Below are 20269 nucleotides of genomic sequence, written 5' to 3'. Positions count from 1 at the left end.
AATGTAGTGTAATGTCGTGTACTGTCGTGTAGTGTAATGTAGTGTAATGTAGTGTAGTGTAATGGTGAGTGTATATAGGATCTGTGTCTAAAGGCCTCCTGTGTGCGTGTAGTTCCTGGACCTGCGGGTGGCGGTGCTAGGGAACGTGGACTCGGGGAAGTCCACCCTGCTGGGGGTTCTGACCCAGGGGGAGCTGGATAACGGGCGCGGCCGGGCCCGGCTCAACCTCTTCAGACACCTCCACGAGATCCAGACCGGCCGCACCTCCAGCATCAGCTTCGAGATCCTGGGCTTCAACAGCAAGGGAGAGGTGAGGCCTGGGTCCTTGCACATCCAGGGGGAGGTGGGGCCTGGGTCCTTGCACAGCCAGGGGGAGGTGGGGCCTGGGTCCACTTTCCCTTCAATCAGCAGCTGAAGTGTGTGGAGCCCCTAGCTGACATGCACAAAAAAACTGTAAGCACTACGACCTCCAGGCCTGGAGCTGGAGATCTCTTCCATAAAGTGACACGTGGAAATTACCTCTGACCTCTGACCTGTAGGTGGTGAACTACAGCGAGTCTCGCACGGCCGAGGAGATCTGCGAGAGCGCGTCCAAAATGATCACCTTCATCGACCTGGCCGGTCACCACAAGTACCTGAAGACCACCATCTTCGGCCTGACCAGCTACTGCCCCGACTTCGCCATGCTGGTGGTGGGAGCCAACACGGGCATCGGTGAGTCACGCTGCCCCCAGACTGACCCCAGACTTCCCCCAGACTGCCCACAGACTGCCCACAGACTGCGCCATGCTGGTGGTGGGGGCCAACACAGGCTTTGTTAAGCTGTGGTATTGCGGTGCATTTTGTGCTGATCACATATTATTTCTGGGCTTTGGTATTGGGAATTGGACACATTTAACTCGATGTCCAAACCTCATAGCTTGAAGCGGTCCGCTTCTTCTTGCCTCAAATAAAGGCCATAAAGAATGAACCAAGCCTCTCAAAGTTACTACACGAGTCCTCTAATGTTTCCTCCTCTGGCCAGGACCAGCTTAATGCGTCTAGACACTGGAAACCACACATTACCTCCACAGAAGCCATGACTTATGATAGAGCTTATGACTGGCTGGCTGGCTGGCTGGTTTGATAAGCAGCCGCGTGCTGTTCTCTGGGAGCCAAAATCATCCAGACGGCTTGCGGTACACTGATAACGTCCTGTGTGTGAACTTATCAGCTTGGGAAGCTTGAACTATTCAGGGGAACTTTAGCTTTTTCAGACTGGCTGTGTGTGACCTGCGTTTTACACGTCTGACAGCAGCGTGTCAACCTGCGTTTTACGGTATCCCCGGATGGGAAATGGACATTCGCGAGTCCAATGGAGCTGCGATACGGATGCACACACAGAATCAATGACAGTCTGAGGGTATGCACCTCCATGCGGAGCGAATCCTTCAGTAATACGGCTCTGTCAAATTGTGTCCTTGCCTTGGGGCCTGGGAAGTGGTTAGGGTTACAGGGAGCAGGGGGAAGTAGGGCAGGAATCCGCTGTCCGTCAGACACACGATACCGTCCCGATACGGACACCCAAACCCCAATTACGCGACGGGCTGGGGGGCCTGGGGGAGGCTGAGGGTCAGGCTCACCGGCCAGGTCGGATTTCGGGATTTGTGCTCGTTCGGCGGAACGCACTGTCCCAAAAAGAGGGCACGGGGGCTCAGGGTGGAGTCCGGACAGGTCGTGCTCCCCTCCCCCCGCAGAGGGGACCTGATCCCTGCTCAGCTGGTCAGTGACATGATGGGAACGCAGACACCGTCATTAGCAGGGTTAGCGCTCTGCAGCTAAAAACAGTGCAGTGTGCCGTTCCCTCCTGTGACCCAGAGTACTGCTGTTCCCCGCTCTCTGTGCGAGTGTGCGTGTGAGTGTGCGTGTGTGCGTGTTGCCTTTACCAGGGCTGTATAAGATGGCACTCTTCTCTTTGAAACTTTGTTGTTCAGAATTTCCAAGCCAGGGCCTGCATTCAGAGTGCATCTCAGAGCTGATCTGGGATCAGTTGTGCCTTTGGCTCAAAGGGCAAGGGGGGGATATCAGAGGGAAACGTGATCCCAGATCAGCTGTTCTAAGATGCTTAGATCTCTTTCCATGTAGGATTACAGCACTGTTCACTGAACACGCTGTAATAGGAGGCGCACGTTTAAACGCCTGCAGGTCACATGCTGGAGACGGACTGTGGCCCTGAGCATACACCAGCTACACACACTGCTCTATAACAGACCCACACTGATCCCTCGTTACGCTCTCAACTGAAAGCGTTTTCATAGCAGTGAGCAGTCGTGCTCATTAAAGTGTTGTTCTGGTTAATCTCGGACTTTTTCTACCTGTATGGATTTCTCTCTCTGACGAATGTTTGCTTGTCTTTTCTACCTGTATGGATTTCTCTCTCTGACGCAGTGGAGGGTTGAGCGTTCCACACACGTTTCCCTGTGCGGCTTGTGTTGCTCTTATCTGCTCCTGCAAGCCCACACCTCATTCACACCAGTCTGGCTCCTAATCTAATCTCACAACAGAAACAGCAGCTGTGCTTCCATGACGTTAAAGACTCGCTCTGTAACTCAGGAGGGGTTACCCACACACATGCAGAGCGGGGATCACATGAACTCCAACAGCTTGTTATTGGAACATTCAAGAGACTGGTTTATTCTGAGGTGTCAAGGTGTGCATTGTTGGGGTTGGAGTGAAAACCTACAGGACGGTGGACCTCCAGGAGCAGGGTTGGGCAGCCCTGGTCTAGCTGTTGAAAGAGGCTCTGCCAAATGATGAATGCAATGTGGAGTGTTTCCGACTTGGATCCCAGCATGTTTTTGTGTTGAAATATTGAAACTGAGAGCTGCCTTTAAGCACAGGGCATCACTGACTGTCCTCCCTCCCCCAGCGGGGACCACGCGGGAGCACCTGGGCTTGGCGATGGCGCTGAAGGTGCCCATCTTCATCGTGGTGAGTAAGGTGGACCTGTGCCCGCGGGGGGCAGTGGAGCGGACCGTCCGCCAGCTGGAGAGGATCCTCAAACAGCCCGGCTGCAACAAGCTGCCCCTGCAGGTGTCCAACCAGGACGACGCGGTCACTGCTGCCCAGCAGTTCGCCCAGTCGCCCAGGTAACGCAGCACGCCGTGAGTGAGTGAGTGAGTGAGTGAGTGAGTGAGTGAGTGAGTGAGTGAGTGAGTGAGTGAGTGAGTGAGTGAGTGAGTGAGTGAGTGAGTGAGTGAGTGAGTGAGTGAGTGAGTGAGTGAGTGAGTGAGTGAGTGAGTGAGTGAGTGAGTGAGTGAGTGAGTGAGTGCGTTCGTTCCTGACTCCCTCTCTCTCTGCAGCATCACACCCATCTTCACCCTGTCCAGCGTGTCGGGGGAGAGTCTGGATCTGCTCAAGGTCTTCCTCAACATCCTGCCCCCCCTCAGCAACAGCAAGGAGCAGGAGGAGCTGATGCAGCAGCTCACTGAGTTTCAGGTACAAAACACACACACTCACTACACACACACACTCACACACACACTCACTCACTCACTACACACACACACACACACTCACTCACTCACTCACTCACTCACTACACACACTACACACACACTACACTCACACACACACTCACTCACACACACTTCACACACTACACACACACACTCACACACTGCATACACACACTACACACACACACTACACACACACACACACACATACTACACACACACACACACATACTACACACCACACACACTCTATAACACTCACTCACACGACATACACACATACTCTATAATACACACTCACTTGGGCTGATGTGATTGGTGTAAACGCTGATCGATGTAAGCACTGAATGGCTCTCTCTCTCTCAGGTGGATGAGATCTACACAGTGCCAGATGTGGGGACAGTGGTAGGAGGGACTCTGTACAGGTGAGCCAGCCTCCCGGTCACCTGTCACTCAACACTGCCAGCCTCCCGCTCACCTGTCACTCAACACTGCCAGCCTCCCGGTCACCTGTCACTCAACACTGCCAGCCTCCAGCTCACCTGTCACTCAACCCTGCCAGCCTCCCGCTCACCTGTCACTCAACCCTGCCAGCCTCCCGGTCACCTGTCACTCAACACTGCCAGCCTCCAGCTCACCTGTCACTCAACACTGCCAGCCTCCCGCTCACCTGTCACTCAACCCTGCCAGCCAGGGGTTTGGATTGTAAGGCTCTTGGTATATGAGTTTGTACTCTCTCTCTCTCCACAGTGGGATCTGCCGGGAGGGGGACCGGCTGGTGGTGGGCCCCACAGACGAGGGCCGGTTCATGGGGTTAAAGGTCAGCAGCATGCAGAGGAACCGCTCAGCCTGCAGGGTGCTGAGAGCAGGGCAGGCCGCTACGCTAGCGCTGGGCAACTTCAACCGCTCCCTGCTACGCAAGGTTAGGACACACACACACTCACACTCTCACACTCACACCGCTCCCTGCTACGCAAGGTTAGGACACACACACTCACACACTCTCACACTCACACCGCTCCCTGCTACGCAAGGTTAGGACACACACACTCACTCACTCACTCACTCAGACACTCACTCACTCACTCACACACACACACACACACACACACACTCTCACACTCACTCACTCACTCAGACACTCACTCACTCACTCACACACACACTCACACTCACTCACACTCACTCACACTCACTCACTCACTCACTCACTCACTCACTCACTCACTCACTCACTCACTCACTCACTCACTCACTCACACACACAGACACACACACACACACACACTCACACACACTCACACTCACTCAGACACTCACACACACACACACACACACTCACTCACACACACACATGCTCTCTCATACACACACACACACACACACACACACACACTCACACTCACTCAGACACTCACACACACACACACACACACACATGCTCTCTCATACACACACACACACCGCTCACTGCTGTGCAAGGTTAGTACACACACTGTGAGTGTGAGTGAGTGAGTGTGTGTGTGTTTGTGTGGATGAGAGAGCGTGTGTGTGTGTGTGTGTGTGTGTGAGTGTCTGAGTGAGTGTGAGTGTGTGTGAGTGTGAGTGAGTGAGTGTAGTGTGTGTTAAGCTCAGGGCTTGTGTTGCTGTGTGTCCATGGTGATGGTTTACAGTGGTGTTCATCGTGTTAACAGCTTGTTGGGGTGTGTGTGTGTGTGTGTGTGTTCAGGGCATGGTGATGGTGAGCCCGGAGATGAACCCCACGATCTGTTGGCTGTTCGAGGCGGAGATCGTGCTGCTGTTCCATGCCAGAACCTTCCGGAAGGGCTTCCAGGTGACGGTGCACGTGGGAAACGTGCGGCAGACCGCCACAGTGGAGCGACTGCACGGGAAGGTGGGCGCCCAACACACACACACACACACACACACACACACACACACACACACACAGACACACACAGACACACACACACACACACACACACACACACACACACAGCGGCTCTGTGATGGGGCTCTGTTGCTCTGTGATGGGGCTCTGTGATGGGGCTCCGTTGCTCTGTGATGGAGCTGTGTGATGGGGCTCAGTGATGGGGCTCTGTTGCTCTGTGATGGGGCTCTGTGATGGGGCTCCGTTGCTCTGTGATGGAGCTCTGTGATGGGGCTCCGTTGCTCTGTGATGGGGCTCTGTGATGGGGCTCAGTTGCTCTGTGATGGGGCTCTGTGATGGGGCTCCGTTGCTCTGTGATGGGGCTCTGTTGCTCTGTGATGGGGCTCTGTTGCTCTGTGATGGGGCTCTGTTGCTCTGTGGCTCTGTGGCTCTGTGATGGAGCTGTGTGATGGGGATCTGTGATGGAGCTGTGTGATGTGGCTCTGTGATGGGGCTCTGTTGCTCTGTGATGGGGCTCTGTGATGGGGCTCTGTGATGGGGCTCTGTGATGGGGCTCTGTTGCTCTGTGATGGGGCTCTGTTGCTCTGTGATGGGGCTCTGTGATGGGGCTCTGTTGCTCTGTGATGGGGCTCTGTGATGGGGCTCTGTTGCTCTGTGATGGAGCTCTGTGATGGGGCTCTGTTGCTCTGTGATGGGGCTCTGTGATGGGGCTCTGTTGCTTTGTGATGGGGCTCTGTTGCTTTGTGATGGAGCTGTGTGATGTGGCTCTGTGATGGCGGCTCTGTGACGGCGGCTCCTCTCTCTCTGCAGGACGAGCTGCGGACGGGCGAGAAGGCGGTGGTGCGCTTCCGCTTCATCAAACACCCCGAGTACCTGAAGCTGGGGGCCAAGCTGCTGTTCAGAGAGGGCGTGACCAAGGGCATCGGCCACGTCACGCTCCTGCACCCCGCCGCCCTCCACACGCACCCCGCCGCCCTCCACACGCACCCCGCCGCCCTCCACACGCACCACTCCTGATATCCCAGCATCCTCTGCATCGCGCCTTCCTACAAAGGCCTTTTTTTTTCTTTTTCTTTTGCTTCGTCCCTTTTCTCCTCCCCCGCTTCCAAAGACTCATCTCACGTTCTCTCTGTGGGCTTCCTGCACTGTTAACTGGGCGGGGTCAGGCTCCCGGCGTGGCCGTGGTTGGTGGGGCGGAGCTCCAGGTGATTGGCAGGTCAGTAGCAGGAGAAAGTTCCAGGCCCTGGGTCTGGAGGGGCACGGTGTGAACCTCTGAACTGCTGCTTCAGAGTTCACAGGTCACCGGGCTGCTCTTCAAGAGACGTGTCTTTATCGCTGTTCTGGGTGCAGTGAGGGAGAGGATCTCCGCTCCTGAAACCAGTTAACACTGCTCCTGAAACCAGTTTACACCGCTCCTGAAACCAGTTTACACTGGGATCTGGAGCTCCGGCGCACAAGCGGTCCGCAAGCGTTTCACTGCTTTCCTGTCGCTCACTGAACTGCTTCAGACTAGAGCTTCGGCCGAGCCCAGCAGTCTGTTTGCAGTACCGTGAGCGAGCTGTAGAGGGCGTTTCCACAGCAGCCACCAGGACTGCTCTGAGCACAAGCCCCTCCCCATGACCCAGACCTGGACATTCCTCTGAGGCCAAAGGGCATGTAGAGGTCAAAGGCCATTCCCTTGCTAACATCAGGGGAGTTTCTTACACTGGTGCTACTGAAGGTACTGCTCCCAGCCGTGCTCCCTTTCTGTGTGGGTGTGGTCTCCCCAAAAGCCTGTAGCAGCAAGACCCCCCCATGCCTTTCACATTGACCTGGAGAACCAGCGTGCGCCATTCTGCCTACAGTCCCGATTTCAGGTGCTTCAGTCTCTTGGGATAGTTGTAGATCTGAGAGCATTCCAGTTTCATGCAGTGCTGCCTGTTTAGTTCCCTCACACCTCTGAGACCCACAGGGTCAGAAAAGTGCTGCTGACTCACCAAGCACTGAACATCATGTCCCACAGTGCCCTGAGAGGGTCGTGCTTCGTACGTGAGGACATAGGGCCCGGTGTCGACTAATGCGGCTCAGTTTCTCAGCTTTACATCTACAGTTTTATCACTTTATAGTTACAATGGGGTCAAACTCAGTGCCTACAAAAGAGGGACTACTGTTGTTTCTTCTTATTGAACCCCATGATTTTAGTACACTTTTAAACATTTGATTTGGTGCTACTCTGAACCGTGCCCTGATGCTGAAAGGGGCGGGTCAGCTGGTTACTGAGCGTTCAGGACTGTGCCCCTCGATGCATGGCGCACGTGGGAACGGGGAGAGTGTGTTCCCTTGGAAAAATAGATGCAGCAAAAACTCCCTGTGCGGAGGCATTAAACATGTATGGTGTGTTCACTGTGTTTCCCTGTATTCTTATGTGGTTCTTGTGCAATCATAGTCCGAAAGAAAAAAAAAAAAAAAAAAAGAATGTATACAAACCAAAACATTTTATAAAGTTAATCACATTTTTTCAAATATAACCAAATGCTTTTCATTCTTACGTGTTAGTGCGTTTCTTCTTACATTTATACGTCGTTACGTTGTTCCCCGGTTTGGAACGCGACGGCACAGATGTTATTTTTCTCCAATGCAGGAAAAAACGTTTTCTCTTTCTTGAAATCTAATATTTTAATCTTGCTTTGGAGTGAAGTATCAGAGATTTATGTACAAATCCAGTTTGTATATTAAGTTGTACATTAATAAAAATGTTTTATTATTGATTTGTGTCCTGGTGATATTATTTTGGGAAATGTTCCTCAGCATGTGCATCTTGGCGTTAATTGAGATTCTGTTTTCTGTAACTGCATCCCTGTTGAAAATTCCAGCTAAGACCTGCGAGGATGTAAGCTGGTTTAAGCAGCGTTTTTGACACTTCTAGCTGTCTGTTGCTGGTCTGTGGCTGTTCAGAGCTGGTCTGTTGCTGGTCAGTGGCTGGTTACGCTGGTCTGTTGGTGGTCAGTGGCTGGTTACGCTGGTCTGTTGCTGGTCGTTGGCTGGTTAAGATGGTCAGAGCTGGTCTCTTGCTGGTTAAGCTGGCAGAGGAGGCTGATGGACTCACTGACGACAGGCTGGTGGGCGACGTGGCTCAGGCAGTAAGAGCAGTCGTCTCATTGGCTCAGGCAGTAAGAGCAGTCGTCTCATTGGCTCAGGCAGTAAGAGCAGTCGTCTGGCAGTTGGAGGGTTGCCGGTTCGACCCCACGCCCGGGCGGTGTCGAAGTGTCCCTGAGCAAGACACCTAACCCCCAAATGCTCCTGACGAGCTGGTCGGGGCCTTGCATGGCAGCCAATCGCCGTCGGTGTGTGAGTGTATGTATGAATGGGTGAATGGAGAAGCATAAATTGTACAGCACTTTGGATAAAGGCGCTATATAAATGCCTGCCATTTACCATTTGCCATTTGAAGGACCAAAGTGTCAAAAACACCTCAACCACCTTACACTAATGGAATATTCAGCAGGGATACTCCAAAATTAAATACACTACTGATGACCAGATTAATAAGAAGATGCAAAACATCTGGGGCAAATGGGATTGATCCACTTGGAAGGCGGATTGCATCATATTATTATATGATCGTATATGAGTCACTTTGATGGCGTACAGACGGCGGTAAGTCATGAGCTCTGAGTGGCGGGTGTGATGAAATGGGGCGGCAACGGCTGATGCAACGGCTGGTAACGTTTCTGTGTGCTGTAAACCCCCGTGTCTCACAAACACCCACACCCAGGACATCAGCATTCTCCCTCAGCACCACACATTCACAAACACAATCTGCTCTTTCACACAGACCGACTGGATCCTCACCCATTGTGCGTTTCAAGACCAGCTGGCGGTTTGGCTTTATTTTTTCTTCCAAAAGTAATATTCAAAATGAAATAAATGGTGATATTTGATATTTGTGGCGAGCTGCCATTCTGTTTTCCCAGGGGCGAATGACATCATGAGCGTTGGCCTGTATTTTGGTTCCGCAACAATTAATCAAAACTAAATCCTGCTTTAAACAGGTAAAGCACGCACAGACAGGGCCCAGCTCAGTCCTGTGCTATGAGCTCAGTGTTATGAGCTCAATGTTATGAACACAGTGAGTGCCATGAGCTCAGTGAGTGCTATGAGCTCAGTGAGTGCCATGAGCTCAGTGAGTGCTATGAGCTCAGTGAGTGCTATGAGCTCAGTGAGTGCTATGAGCTCAGTGAGTGTTATGAGCTCAGTGAGTGCTGTGAATCCGTTTCCACGGGGACCTACTTCTGCCCTGAAGCCAGGCGTGGTCTTCTGAGCCAGGCAAGAGAGCGCGCTCTACCCCCCCAGTCCAGGGACATAATCACATTTAAACAGTTTTGGGCTGATCTTGTGACAAACCTTGTCATGTCATTTGCACACAAGCATCTGCTATTGTGTGACTGCTTATTTCCATCAGTGATGTGTATTACGGTCCTAGGCTGATGCAAGTTATCTTGCACTGAAATGTATTCATTGTGTTGATTGTAATGTGGGTAATGTCTGGACCTGACCCTGCTTTACACCTCTGAGATCTCTCTCCATCGGGGAGTTCTCTCACCACTGTTAGGCTAAAGGGTCTCTCTCACCACTGTTAGAGAGTTTCTCTCACCACTGTTAGAGAGTCTCTCTCACCACTGTTAGGCTAAAGGGTCTCTCTCACCACTGTTAGAGAGTCTCTCACCACTGTTAGGCTAAAGGGTCTCTCTCACCACTGTTAGAGAGTCTCTCTCACCACTGTTAGGCTAAAGGGTCTCTCTCACCACTGTTAGAGAGTCTCTCTCACCACTGTTAGAGAGTCTCTCTCACCACTGTTAGGCTAAAGGGTCTCTCTCACCACTGTTAGAGAGTCTCTCTCACCACTGTTAGGCTAAAGGGTCTCTCTCACCACTGTTAGAGAGTCTCTCTCACCACTGTTAGGCTAAAGGGTCTCTCTCACCACTGTTAGAGAGTCTCTCTCACCACTGGGAGGTTTTTTAGCTCCTGTATTTGCTCTGGCATGGGGTTTGCCCTTTCCCTTTTGTTGCTCTGTAAAGAGTTTTTTATACAAATAAAATTGAATTGTAAAAGAAAAAAGGTTTTTCAGATGCACATTGCATTGTACTTCATTACAAAGGCCTTTTCCAAAAAACAAAAAAAAAACCTAGTATTTTAGCATTTTCACATTGTTGTTTTACACTGGGCCATAATGAAACGTCTATGGTTGAAGGAAGAAAGTGGGATATAATGAGACTGACTTAATGCATCTGAATATCGTTACTGGAAAGCGATTGCATCATGTCCTGATTTCAGCATTCACTTGTTCAACACTGCCCCCTTGAGGGATACAATGCACAAGTAGAAATAAACAGATTCTGTTAGAAAAAATATTTCAGTAGCATCACGATTATTACTAGACATTTTAATGAATACATAATTGCAGAAATATTTCTCTCTCCTTCTAGAGAGTCCCACTTCCTGTGGCTGGGGTGATTAAGATGACCAAGGTGTCAATAAAAGTTATTGGCATGTTGAATACACAGTATATGAACTTTAAAAATGAGAAAAATCATTTGTAATGGAACTGGTGGCATGGGTAATCCAATGGGCTTCACGGAGAGGAGCTGAAGCCTCCACTCTCACTATTTAAAGATTCAAATGTGATTAAATGTCAAGCTATAGCTGAGCTGACAGCTCGTTAGCGGCTGGAAAAGGCTCCTCCAATCAGAGTGCAGCAGTCACTCCCCCCAGGGGTGCGGGGCTGGGGGCCGGTTAATTCCTCTTCAGGAAGGAGTCCAGGGTGGAGGAGGGGCCCTGAGATTTGGGCCTCTTGGGCTGGGGCCCCGCCGGCCGCTTGCGTTTAGTCTGACCGCGAGACGCCTGGAGGGCCCCGGCGCTCAGCGAGGGCCGAGGAGCCAGCCCTGAATTTGGCCCCAAGGGGGAGGAGGAGGAGGAGGAGGAGGAGAAGGCTTTCTGCAGGTCCAGGGCGAAGTGGTAGTCCGTGTGCTCGGGCATCTCCCAGGCCGACACCTGCTGGCCACAGCGCTCACAGCGCAGGGAGTCTGCGTCCGCGCTGCGCTCCGCAGGGAGGCGGGGCTTCTCCTCTCCTGCCCCGGCACCCACGCCTCCAGCCGCCCCCACACCACCTCCTGCCTCTGTGGAGAGCGCAGGCCCAGCGCCCACCTCCACGTTCCCTCCAGCAATCCCAGAAGCCTCCTCACCGCCCAGCCCTCTGGTCTCCAGTCGCTTTCTCTGGAAGAACAAGGAGATCCCTGCTCTGGGGGTCCCTGTTCTGTGCGTGCCTGCTTTTGGGGTCTCTGCTTTGGGGGTCTCTGCTTTGGGGGTCTCTGCTCTGGGGGAGATGGAGGCCTTCGTGGGAGGGGCTGAAGTGGCAGATTCGGACTGGCCCTCGTCTGTTGGGGGCGGGGGCTCTTTCTTCTCCGTCTGGAAGAAGGACTGGATGCCGCTCGGCCTGCTGGGATTGGAGGGCGGGGCTGTGGCGGATGCGGAGGGGGCGGGGCTCTGCGAGGCGGTGACGTCGCTGGTCAGGAAGCCGGCGATCCCCCCAGCCGAGGAGCCGGGAGCGTCGCTGAACTTCCCGGCCGATAGGTGGAGCAGGGTGAGGGGCGGAGACCTGGAGATGCAACTGCGGGTTACCAACTGCCACACGCAGCTCAGCGACAGGGCAGATCACACCTCAACCCATCATCAATACTCCTGGGCTCCATCCTCGAGCATGGACGCTTTAGGCCTATACGGCTCACACCTATCTCACATAACTCAAATAACCACAGACTCCTGGGCAACAGTGGCTCAGGTGGTGAGAGCAGTCATCTCATTGGCTTGAGCGGTAAGAGCAGTTGTCTGGCAGTCGGAGGGTTGCCGGTTCGATCCCCCGCCCGGGCTGTGTCGAAGTGTCCCTGAGCAAGACACCTAACCCCTAAATGCTCCTGACGAGCTGGTCGGTGCCTTGCGTGGCAGCCAATCGCCGTTGGCGTGTGAGTGTGTGTATGAATGGGTGAATGAGAAGCATCAATTGTACAGCGCTTTGGATAAAGGCGCTATATAAATGCCAACCATTGAACATTTACTGACAAGTATCCATTTTAAGCGACATTGAGAGCAGAAGTGTGTGAGACGCTCACCATGCGGCCTGCTGGTTGCCGGCGGCATTGAGGCTCTTGATGATGGCGAGGCTGTCGCCGCTGATCCTGCTGGCCTCGTAGCGTGACAGCGCACAGCAGCGAGAGAAACTGCTGCCCTCCCCCATCTGCCGCACTCCCACTGTCAGCTGCCTGGCAACCCTGCCGTTCTGCACACACAAGCATACACACACCATCTATCCATCCATCCATCCATCTCTTCCTCCCTCCCTCCCTCCCTCCCTGGCTCTCGCCTCCCGCTCTTCCCCCTCCCGCTCTTCCCCCCCCCTCTCTTCCTCCGTCTCTCTCTCCCTCCCTCTCTCACCATCTCTCTGTCCTTGGTCAGTCTCTCCTCCAGCTCCAGAGCCAGCTGCTGCAGCCAGTGCTGCACCTGTGGAGACAGGAGAACCAACACCATCAGGAGTCCTGTCTGTGTGTCTGTGCGTCTGTGCGTCTGTGCGTCTGTGCGTCTGTCTGTCTGTGTGTCTGTGCGTCTGTGCGTCTGTGCGTCTGTGTGTCTGTCTGTGCGTCTGTGTGTGCGTCTGTGTGTCTGTCTGTGCGTCTGTCTGTCTGTCTGTCTGTGCGTTTGTCTGTGCATCTGTGTGTGTGTCTGTCTGTGCGTCTGTCTGTGTGTCTGTGCGTCTGTGTGTGCGTCTGTGTGTGAATCTGTCTGTGTGTCTGCTTGTCTGTCTGTCTTCCTGTAGCTGGTCTCTCGTGGCCAGTCTGTACCTGCAGGGGTTCTGTACCTGCTCTCTTGTGGACAGGGCCATCTTCCCGGGGAAGTTCTTGCTGCAGCCGATTGATTTGGGGAGCTGCCTGGGTTTGACTGGCTCAAAGTCGACGCCCCGACACAGGTCAAACAGCCACCGACTGAGAGCACAGCACAATCACACAACACAATCACACAGCACATTCAGACAATACAATCACACAGTACAATCACACAGCACAATCACACAGCACACTCAGACAATACAATCACACAGTACAATCACACAACACAATCACAGCACAATCACACGCCATCATCAAAAACCATTATCAACAACCTCAGGATGCACCAGATTGCATATGCAATGAGGAAGAAAATATAACGAGTCATAAATATGACAGTCCATAATTCACTGTTCTACAGAGTGAAACAAGAGGTATTGGGACACCAATTTCAATTTACATCACACAACATAACAACTTGAAAGAGTTCATGTCTACTATTGTGACGGGGAGCCGTGCCTGTGTTAAAGCTGATAGCGAAATGAAAAGTGGCTCTGCTTGCACACACGTGGTCTTTCTCCTGCCCCTGAATCCTGATGCATCTGCTCATTACGCACCCTGCCGTTGGTCCCTCTGCTAAACACAGACACTTCCCCTCCGCCCACAGGGGGGCGATAGAGGCCATACCCGGTTTTCTCTCCGAAGTGCTTGCTGAGCTGGCTTTGGGGGAAGCGGGTCAGGTCCCCGATGTTCTCCACCTGCAGGGTCTCAGCAATCGAGACACCCAGCTTGCCACCCAGGCTCCGGCTGCCAACCAATCACAAAGCCTCTGTCAAAGGGGCCGGTCTTCACCAGTCAATCATAAAATAATTTTACCAATGTCCATTTTTTTATGTGCATTTCCTCCTTACAATTATACAAATGCAAATGCATTTATTTTGTAGATATAAGAAAGATGAATGTAAAAGGTTTTTTTGTGATTTCCTATTCAGTTAACTGAAACTACAATATCCAACAATGCATTTCTTCTTACATTGCCCACAGCAATGTAAAATCCATGCATAGCCTTCTGGGAAACTGAGGCTACTGAATGTTCCTCCCGGCTGTGTAAATGCCCCGGGGCTGCTGGCAGGGGCACTCACATTCTCCCGATGGGCAGAGAGCTGAACAGCTCGGGCACGGAGTCCAGGGGCAGGATGGTCTGCCGGTTTGGCTTGTTCAGCCCACAGGCCAACTTTGCCAGCACCTGAGGAAACAGGACAGGAGTGACACCTTTATCACCCTTTACAATGAACTTCCCCAATACATACAGACTTCTGTTAAGAACTCATTTGCTTTTATGAATAAAGACAGTATAAGGAGGAGGGAGAGAGGGAGAGAGATAGGAGGAGGGGAGGAGGAGAGGAGGCCGACCTTGTTGTGGGCGATCCCAGCGGAGCAGCTGAAGCCGGTGTGCTCCTCCACGGCCGCCCTCACCTCCTCCAGGATCAGGGCCCCCAGGGCCAGCTGCAGCTCCGCCTGGCCCCCACAGGACAGGGAGCCCAGCCACTGGCCCAGGCCCTGGGCCCTGCGCTCCTCTGCAGGGACACACGCAGCCTTAGGGCCCTCTCACCCTGTGAGCTCAGCCTCTCACCCTGTGAGCTCAGCCTCTCACCCTGTGAGCTCAGCCTCTCACCCTGTGAGCTCAGCCTCTCACCCTGTGAGCTCAGCCTCTCACCCTGTGAGCTCAGCCGTCATCCTGGGCTAACACCTCCAATCTGATAGAGCCGTCATCCTGGGCTAACACCTAGAGTCTGACTGAGCCGCCATCTCACCCTGTGAGCTCAGCCGCCATCCTGGGCTAACACCTCCAATCTGACAGAGCCACCATCCTGGGCTAACACCTAGAGTCTGACTGAGCCGCCATCTTACCCCGTGAGCTGAGCTGTTATACTGGGCTAACACCTCCAATCTGATAGAGCCGTCATCCTGGGCTAACACCTCCAATCTGATAGAGCCGTCATCCTGGGCTAACACCTCCAATCTGATAGAGCCGTCATCCTGGGCCAACACCTCCAATCTGATAGAGCCGCCATCCTGGGCTAACACCTCCAATCTGACAGAGCCGCCATTCTAGGCTAACACCTTGAGTCTGACTGAGCCGCCATCTTACCCCGTGAGCTGAGCTGTTATAATGGGCTAACACAATGTGCCCTCAAATCCAAATCTAGCCCTGGTTGTCTTTCCCCCCAGATCATTAACTGAACAATTAGCACGACTGATTGTGTTCACATCCGACTCCCAAGTAAAGGGAAGTTCTCGGTACTGGAGACCATGGACAGTGATTTGATGATCCCTGGTTTACACACAGACCTTTATCTGCTGGCGTCTCCTCTGCTGCCCCCTGCTGGTGGGCTGCGGTGTGAGGGAAGCCCTGGACGTGGGTGGTCTTGAGCAGGTCAGGCTCCATGCCCCGGCCCTCCCTGGCCTTCAGCCTCTGCTGCACGCTGGCGGTCAGGTCCATGAAGGCCTCGTCGATGCTGGCCCTCTCGACCACGGCAAACCGCGACATGATCTCGAGCACCTCAACGCTCGCCTCCCGGTACCTGGGCATGGGTCGGAGGAACAGAGGTCAAAGTTGCCCATTTTGGGCACATCGGGTGAATTTGCGATGAAGATGTAGGTTGTGCTCATAAAACACCTCAGTGCAGAACTGATGGAAGATCAGATATACTCCATCCGTATACTAGTGAGCTTGGACGCAGACAGAGCTTTTAAAACCCACTCAGTGTATAAAGCGCTACGCTTGCTGCGGCCTGTGCACGCGCACTGATTCCACTGTGCCGAGACTCCTCTCTGCTGTATTTGTATCTCTGAACATACTTAGAATCACTATAGAAAACCTCATCATTATTATTATTATGGTGGTGATGATGATCATTATGATGATGATGATGATGATGATTACATAGCACTGTGACGCAAGCGCAGCTGCTCACCGCGTGAGGTCTGCTTTCCCGTGGGATTCTGGGACGCGCGCCACCAGCAGGTCCGGGCACAGCTTCTTGGCGTCGTCCGCCCACATGTTCCGCGTCACCCCGTGTGCCCGAGCCTCGTAACTCACGGCGATTATCCTGGAGACGAGACACGGCATGCGGAGCGACTTTCAGCAACGTGGCCGGAGGGTGAAGCTCCTTCGGCTAAGGTACGTGACTGGGACCTGGAAGGTCGGTGGTTCACGCCCCAGTGTAGCCACAATAAGACAAGCTGTTGGGCCCTTGAGCAAGGCCCTTAACCCCACATTGCCCCAGGGGGGCACTGGCCCCTGCCTAGTCTAGTCAACTGTAAGTCACTTTGTATGAAAGCGTCAGAGAGTAACTGTAAGTAACTCACCCGCCCCCCTTCCAGGTCTTGTACTGCGCCACCACGCAGGGCCTGCCCCGCAGACTGGGGTTGAGCCGCTGCTCCACCTGCACGTAGAAGCAGTCCATGTCCACCAGCGCCACCACCCTGTCCTTCCCATAATCCATCACAGAACCCCTCTGGCGGGAACACACACGTCTTTAATTAAAACACACTTCAACCATTTTATCTTAATGATTATGCTCCAAAGAATAAACGCTCCACTCATGATTGTCCAATATTGTACATCTATATTCAGGTCTGCAGATGAAAACGTCGTCAATGTCCTAATTTTCCTGAAATCGTGAAAAATAAATCTAATCTTGAGGTTCACCTTAATGTGCAACAGAAAAACTCTACTCCACAATTTAACATGGATGCAACTTCTCCAGCTTTTCAGCTAAACCTAAATTAGTATGGGTTTGTGTTGCTTCTGATTTTTGTGTCAATAGTTCAGATATTTTTTTGAGAGATTTGCGATTTTATATGGTAGCTAAATGTATCTTTGATTAAGTAACATTGATTAAGTGTTCAGTCTGACACACTTGCAGCTGACGTCACAGTGTTCCACTGCCGCACGGACTGTCTCGTGCAAGTTTTTTAACGGACGAAATACGGTAGTCAAGGTAAACTTAGCATCATCAATACAATTGCAACCCGAACTAGCTCTCTTACATCGAGTTTTGTGTCGGTAAACTGTATTTTTGCGAGCTAATATGCGTAATTTCAACATAATGTTAATTATTGCACGATATTTACAAGACTCGATTAATATTTATAACAGAGCTAGCTAGCAACCTAGTCTAATGTCATTAACTAGGCTGTATTAGCTAGCTAGCTAACGGTTTATGCTCATTTCACTAGTAGTACTGCTACCATGCTTTGGTTTGACAAGCTTTCCTTTGTAGTTAGCTACCATTAACGTTACTTTCTTCCGATGGGACTTCGATGTCAGTGTAATTTTGATAACCACCCAACAGTCGAAAGGTTTACTACACATGCAAGCTAATGAAAAAAAGGCTAATCATGCATTTATCTCGCACACATATATGTTTTAATAACACAAGGCAGACATTTAGCAAATGTTTGTTCGATAAGGTCTTGTCTATTTGAGATTGAGCAACAAAAGCAGTTAAAGAACATTACCTAGTTTCAGACTCACTCGAGGTTACAAAACTCCAGCAATCGGCCTATTTTTGGATTTCGCGGAAGGAAGTTGCTGTAGATGTCATCAACAATGGAGGCTGGGAAGGAAAAATGAGGCGCCATTTTCGTAAGGTAAGAGGTCGGGTAGATGTGGGAAAAAATGCCATATTGTTGAATTTCGTTTTCGTGGTAAATGGAGAAAGCGGTGACGGAGCTACATTTTGAGAAATCAGAATTCCTTCACAAAGATGGCTAACAGTTCAATTTATTTATTTTGAAAACAAAGTCCATGCGGGATGCATCATATAGAATAGTAATACGAGTAAAGAGAGTAGAAAGATTATCACATATTATAATGTCATTATAATATGTCATAATGTAATTGTCGTTTATTTGTATTTATTTTATTGATCAGGGACAGTGCACATTAATCAACATTTTCAGTTTCCCCATCAATGTAAATGTGTCTTGAGTTGGCTAATGAGCTCATTTTCATCTGTCATCCGTAACCTGCATTTCTTTGGACATATTATAATATTATGAAAAGTATATTGTACAATATATATATATATATATATATATCAGTGGAGGCTGGTGACTTCCAGAATTGAGGAGGCCATTTTTTTCCGCTTGCTCACTTCACTCGCGATGGAATGTTCCCTGTTCTCTTATCTGTCTTTGTGCTGGCCAAAGGCATACTATTTGGAGTGTAAGCTACAGTCAGAAAGTTCTGGCTGATGAAATTCATTGTGCAGAGCTTAGCCTTGTGCCTTCCTGAAGAAATGACATTGCTGTAAGTCTATGAGCCTGCCTGATAATTAAGCTGAGAAATGACATTTGGATGTAATATAAATGCCAAGTGAACATGTGTAAAAGGCAGGAATTTTAATTATGTAGTTAAAAACAATTTTGTTTAGCTTACATTTTTCATTCTTCTACAGCTTCAACATGTAATCACCAATTTAATCAAGTTTAGCATATAAAAAAGATAAGATAACACTTTCTTTATCATATGTAGTTTTATTCAATATATTTAATATAAAATATGTAAAAATATGGTTCCAGTTGGCTTTATCTAACGTTAACGTTATCCACTAGAGGGCAGCACTCTATTCGTATTTAGAGTGAATTTCCTCACAGAGCAACAATTCGGTAATTTGATATGGAAGATTATTAAATTGACTTGTAATAAAACGAAATGGACTACATTAAAAATAAAACTGTTCAATAAATCCCAAATGGTGTCTAACATGACCTATTGAATGTCATTCTCACTCCCTAGTATCTGGAATCTGCATATCTCCAGCCCAAGATCTCAAATTGCGCTAGAATCTCGCCGACTTCCGAGGTAGTTTTAAGCAAAAGTGGCCAAATGAGCTATAAACTCCAGGGGTGTTCTCTAAATTTCCTGAAAAGCACAAGTTGATAGGACACTCGTAGCCACTATGGCGAGTGTTTGTTTGACTGAAGTGACTAGCGAATTCTCAAAATGGCTTCTGTGTTGAATAGGAAAGGAAAGGATAGTTGATTCCAAATGAACCAGTAGCATGTGATTGGACGAACAAAATGTCAATCTTTCAGCCCTGGACACAATGCATGGTGAGGCCAGGCCTCCGTTGCCCACCCATTTTCAGTGATCTGGCCAATCACATATTGGCATGAAAAAAAATGCATTACATTGACTTCTATGAGAATCTCATTTCCTAGGGGAGGCCTGGCCTGGCCTGGCCTCCCTTAATACAAACTGATAGGGAAATCTGGCCTGTTGCTTTACAATTGCAATATTGGGTTTTAGCCATGGGAAAATTTAGATTTATGAACAAAACTAAAATAATATGAATATAAAAAATAAAAAATATGTTTTTTGTTAAAATAAATAAATAAAATAAATATATTTATTGTTTTTTTTAAATCTCTCTCTTCTCTCAAATTATTGGGGAGGCCAGGCCTCCTCCACCTCTATGGAGGAGCCTCCACTGATATATATATATAGGTCATGTGTACAAAACAATATGGAATTATCAGAAATTTTCTATCTGACAATTATACATCCTGTTTGGATCGTGTTTGTAGTTGCAAAGACCATCGAAGACGACGGCACTTACAGATGCTTCAGAATTCTTGAGATCTTTGGTTGCACCCTCACATGTGTGACCCAGTGTGCTCTTGGATCTTTTCTTTAATATCTTTAATATCTAATATTTCACACATTACATTATTGGCATTTGGCAGACGCTCTTATCCAGAGCGACGTACAGTTGATTTGACTAAGCAGGAGACAATCCTCCCCTGGAGCAATGCAGAGTTAAGGGCCTTGCTCAAGGGCCCAACGGTTGTGCGGATCTCATTGTGGCTACACCGGGATTAGAACCACCGACCTTGCGTGTCCCAGTCATGTACCTTAACCACTACGCTACAGGCCACATGAATGTTGACACAATTTGCGCAGCCTCTTTCCCTAGCAAAGTGGACATTCATGACACTTCTATTCAGTACGC

The 20269-nt window shown here is 50.5% G+C and overlaps 2 protein-coding genes across 4 annotated transcripts in view; one reads left to right on the top strand and one right to left on the bottom strand.

Moving 5' to 3' along the window:
- The window catches only part of LOC133118050 (GTP-binding protein 2-like), a 12997-nt gene extending 4862 nt beyond the window's left edge, over nt 1–8135 (top strand). Inside the window, exons 5-12 of one of the 2 annotated variants that reach the window (XM_061227698.1) lie at nt 113–310; nt 540–714; nt 2909–3128; nt 3342–3477; nt 3864–3922; nt 4248–4317; nt 5227–5391; nt 6199–8135. In XM_061227698.1, the coding sequence (XP_061083682.1) occupies nt 113–310; nt 540–714; nt 2909–3128; nt 3342–3477; nt 3864–3922; nt 4248–4317; nt 5227–5391; nt 6199–6405 (1230 nt within the window). In that variant the 3' untranslated portion in view covers nt 6406–8135. Of the gene's footprint in view, nt 1–112; nt 311–539; nt 715–2908; nt 3129–3341; nt 3478–3863; nt 3923–4247; nt 4420–5226; nt 5392–6198 lie in introns of both variants that reach the window. The other variant, XM_061227697.1, reaches the window with a different exon arrangement.
- A 2660-nt stretch (nt 8136–10795) lies between these two features.
- polh (polymerase (DNA directed), eta) lies at nt 10796–17892 on the bottom strand. 2 transcript variants are annotated; one of them, XM_061227695.1, is made up of 11 exons: nt 17772–17892; nt 16617–16765; nt 16223–16357; nt 15597–15829; nt 14658–14821; nt 14387–14490; nt 13932–14051; nt 13277–13400; nt 12856–12921; nt 12534–12700; nt 10796–12022 (listed from the first exon to the last, which is right to left on the bottom strand). In XM_061227695.1, exons 2-11 carry the CDS (start codon nt 16751–16753, stop codon nt 11161–11163), a joined length of 2112 nt encoding a protein of 703 aa, XP_061083679.1. In that variant the 5' UTR covers nt 16754–16765; nt 17772–17892; the 3' UTR covers nt 10796–11160. The 2 variants fall into 2 exon arrangements, with proteins under 2 accessions (XP_061083679.1, XP_061083680.1); XM_061227696.1 differs by having other exon boundaries at nt 17788–17880.
- Between the last annotated feature and the right edge of the window lie 2377 nt (nt 17893–20269).

The sequence above is a fragment of the Conger conger genome, chromosome 18 (assembly GCF_963514075.1).
Source record: "Conger conger chromosome 18, fConCon1.1, whole genome shotgun sequence".
Lineage (NCBI taxonomy): Eukaryota > Metazoa > Chordata > Actinopteri > Anguilliformes > Congridae > Conger > Conger conger.
This window is presented reverse-complemented; position numbering and strand designations above follow the sequence as displayed.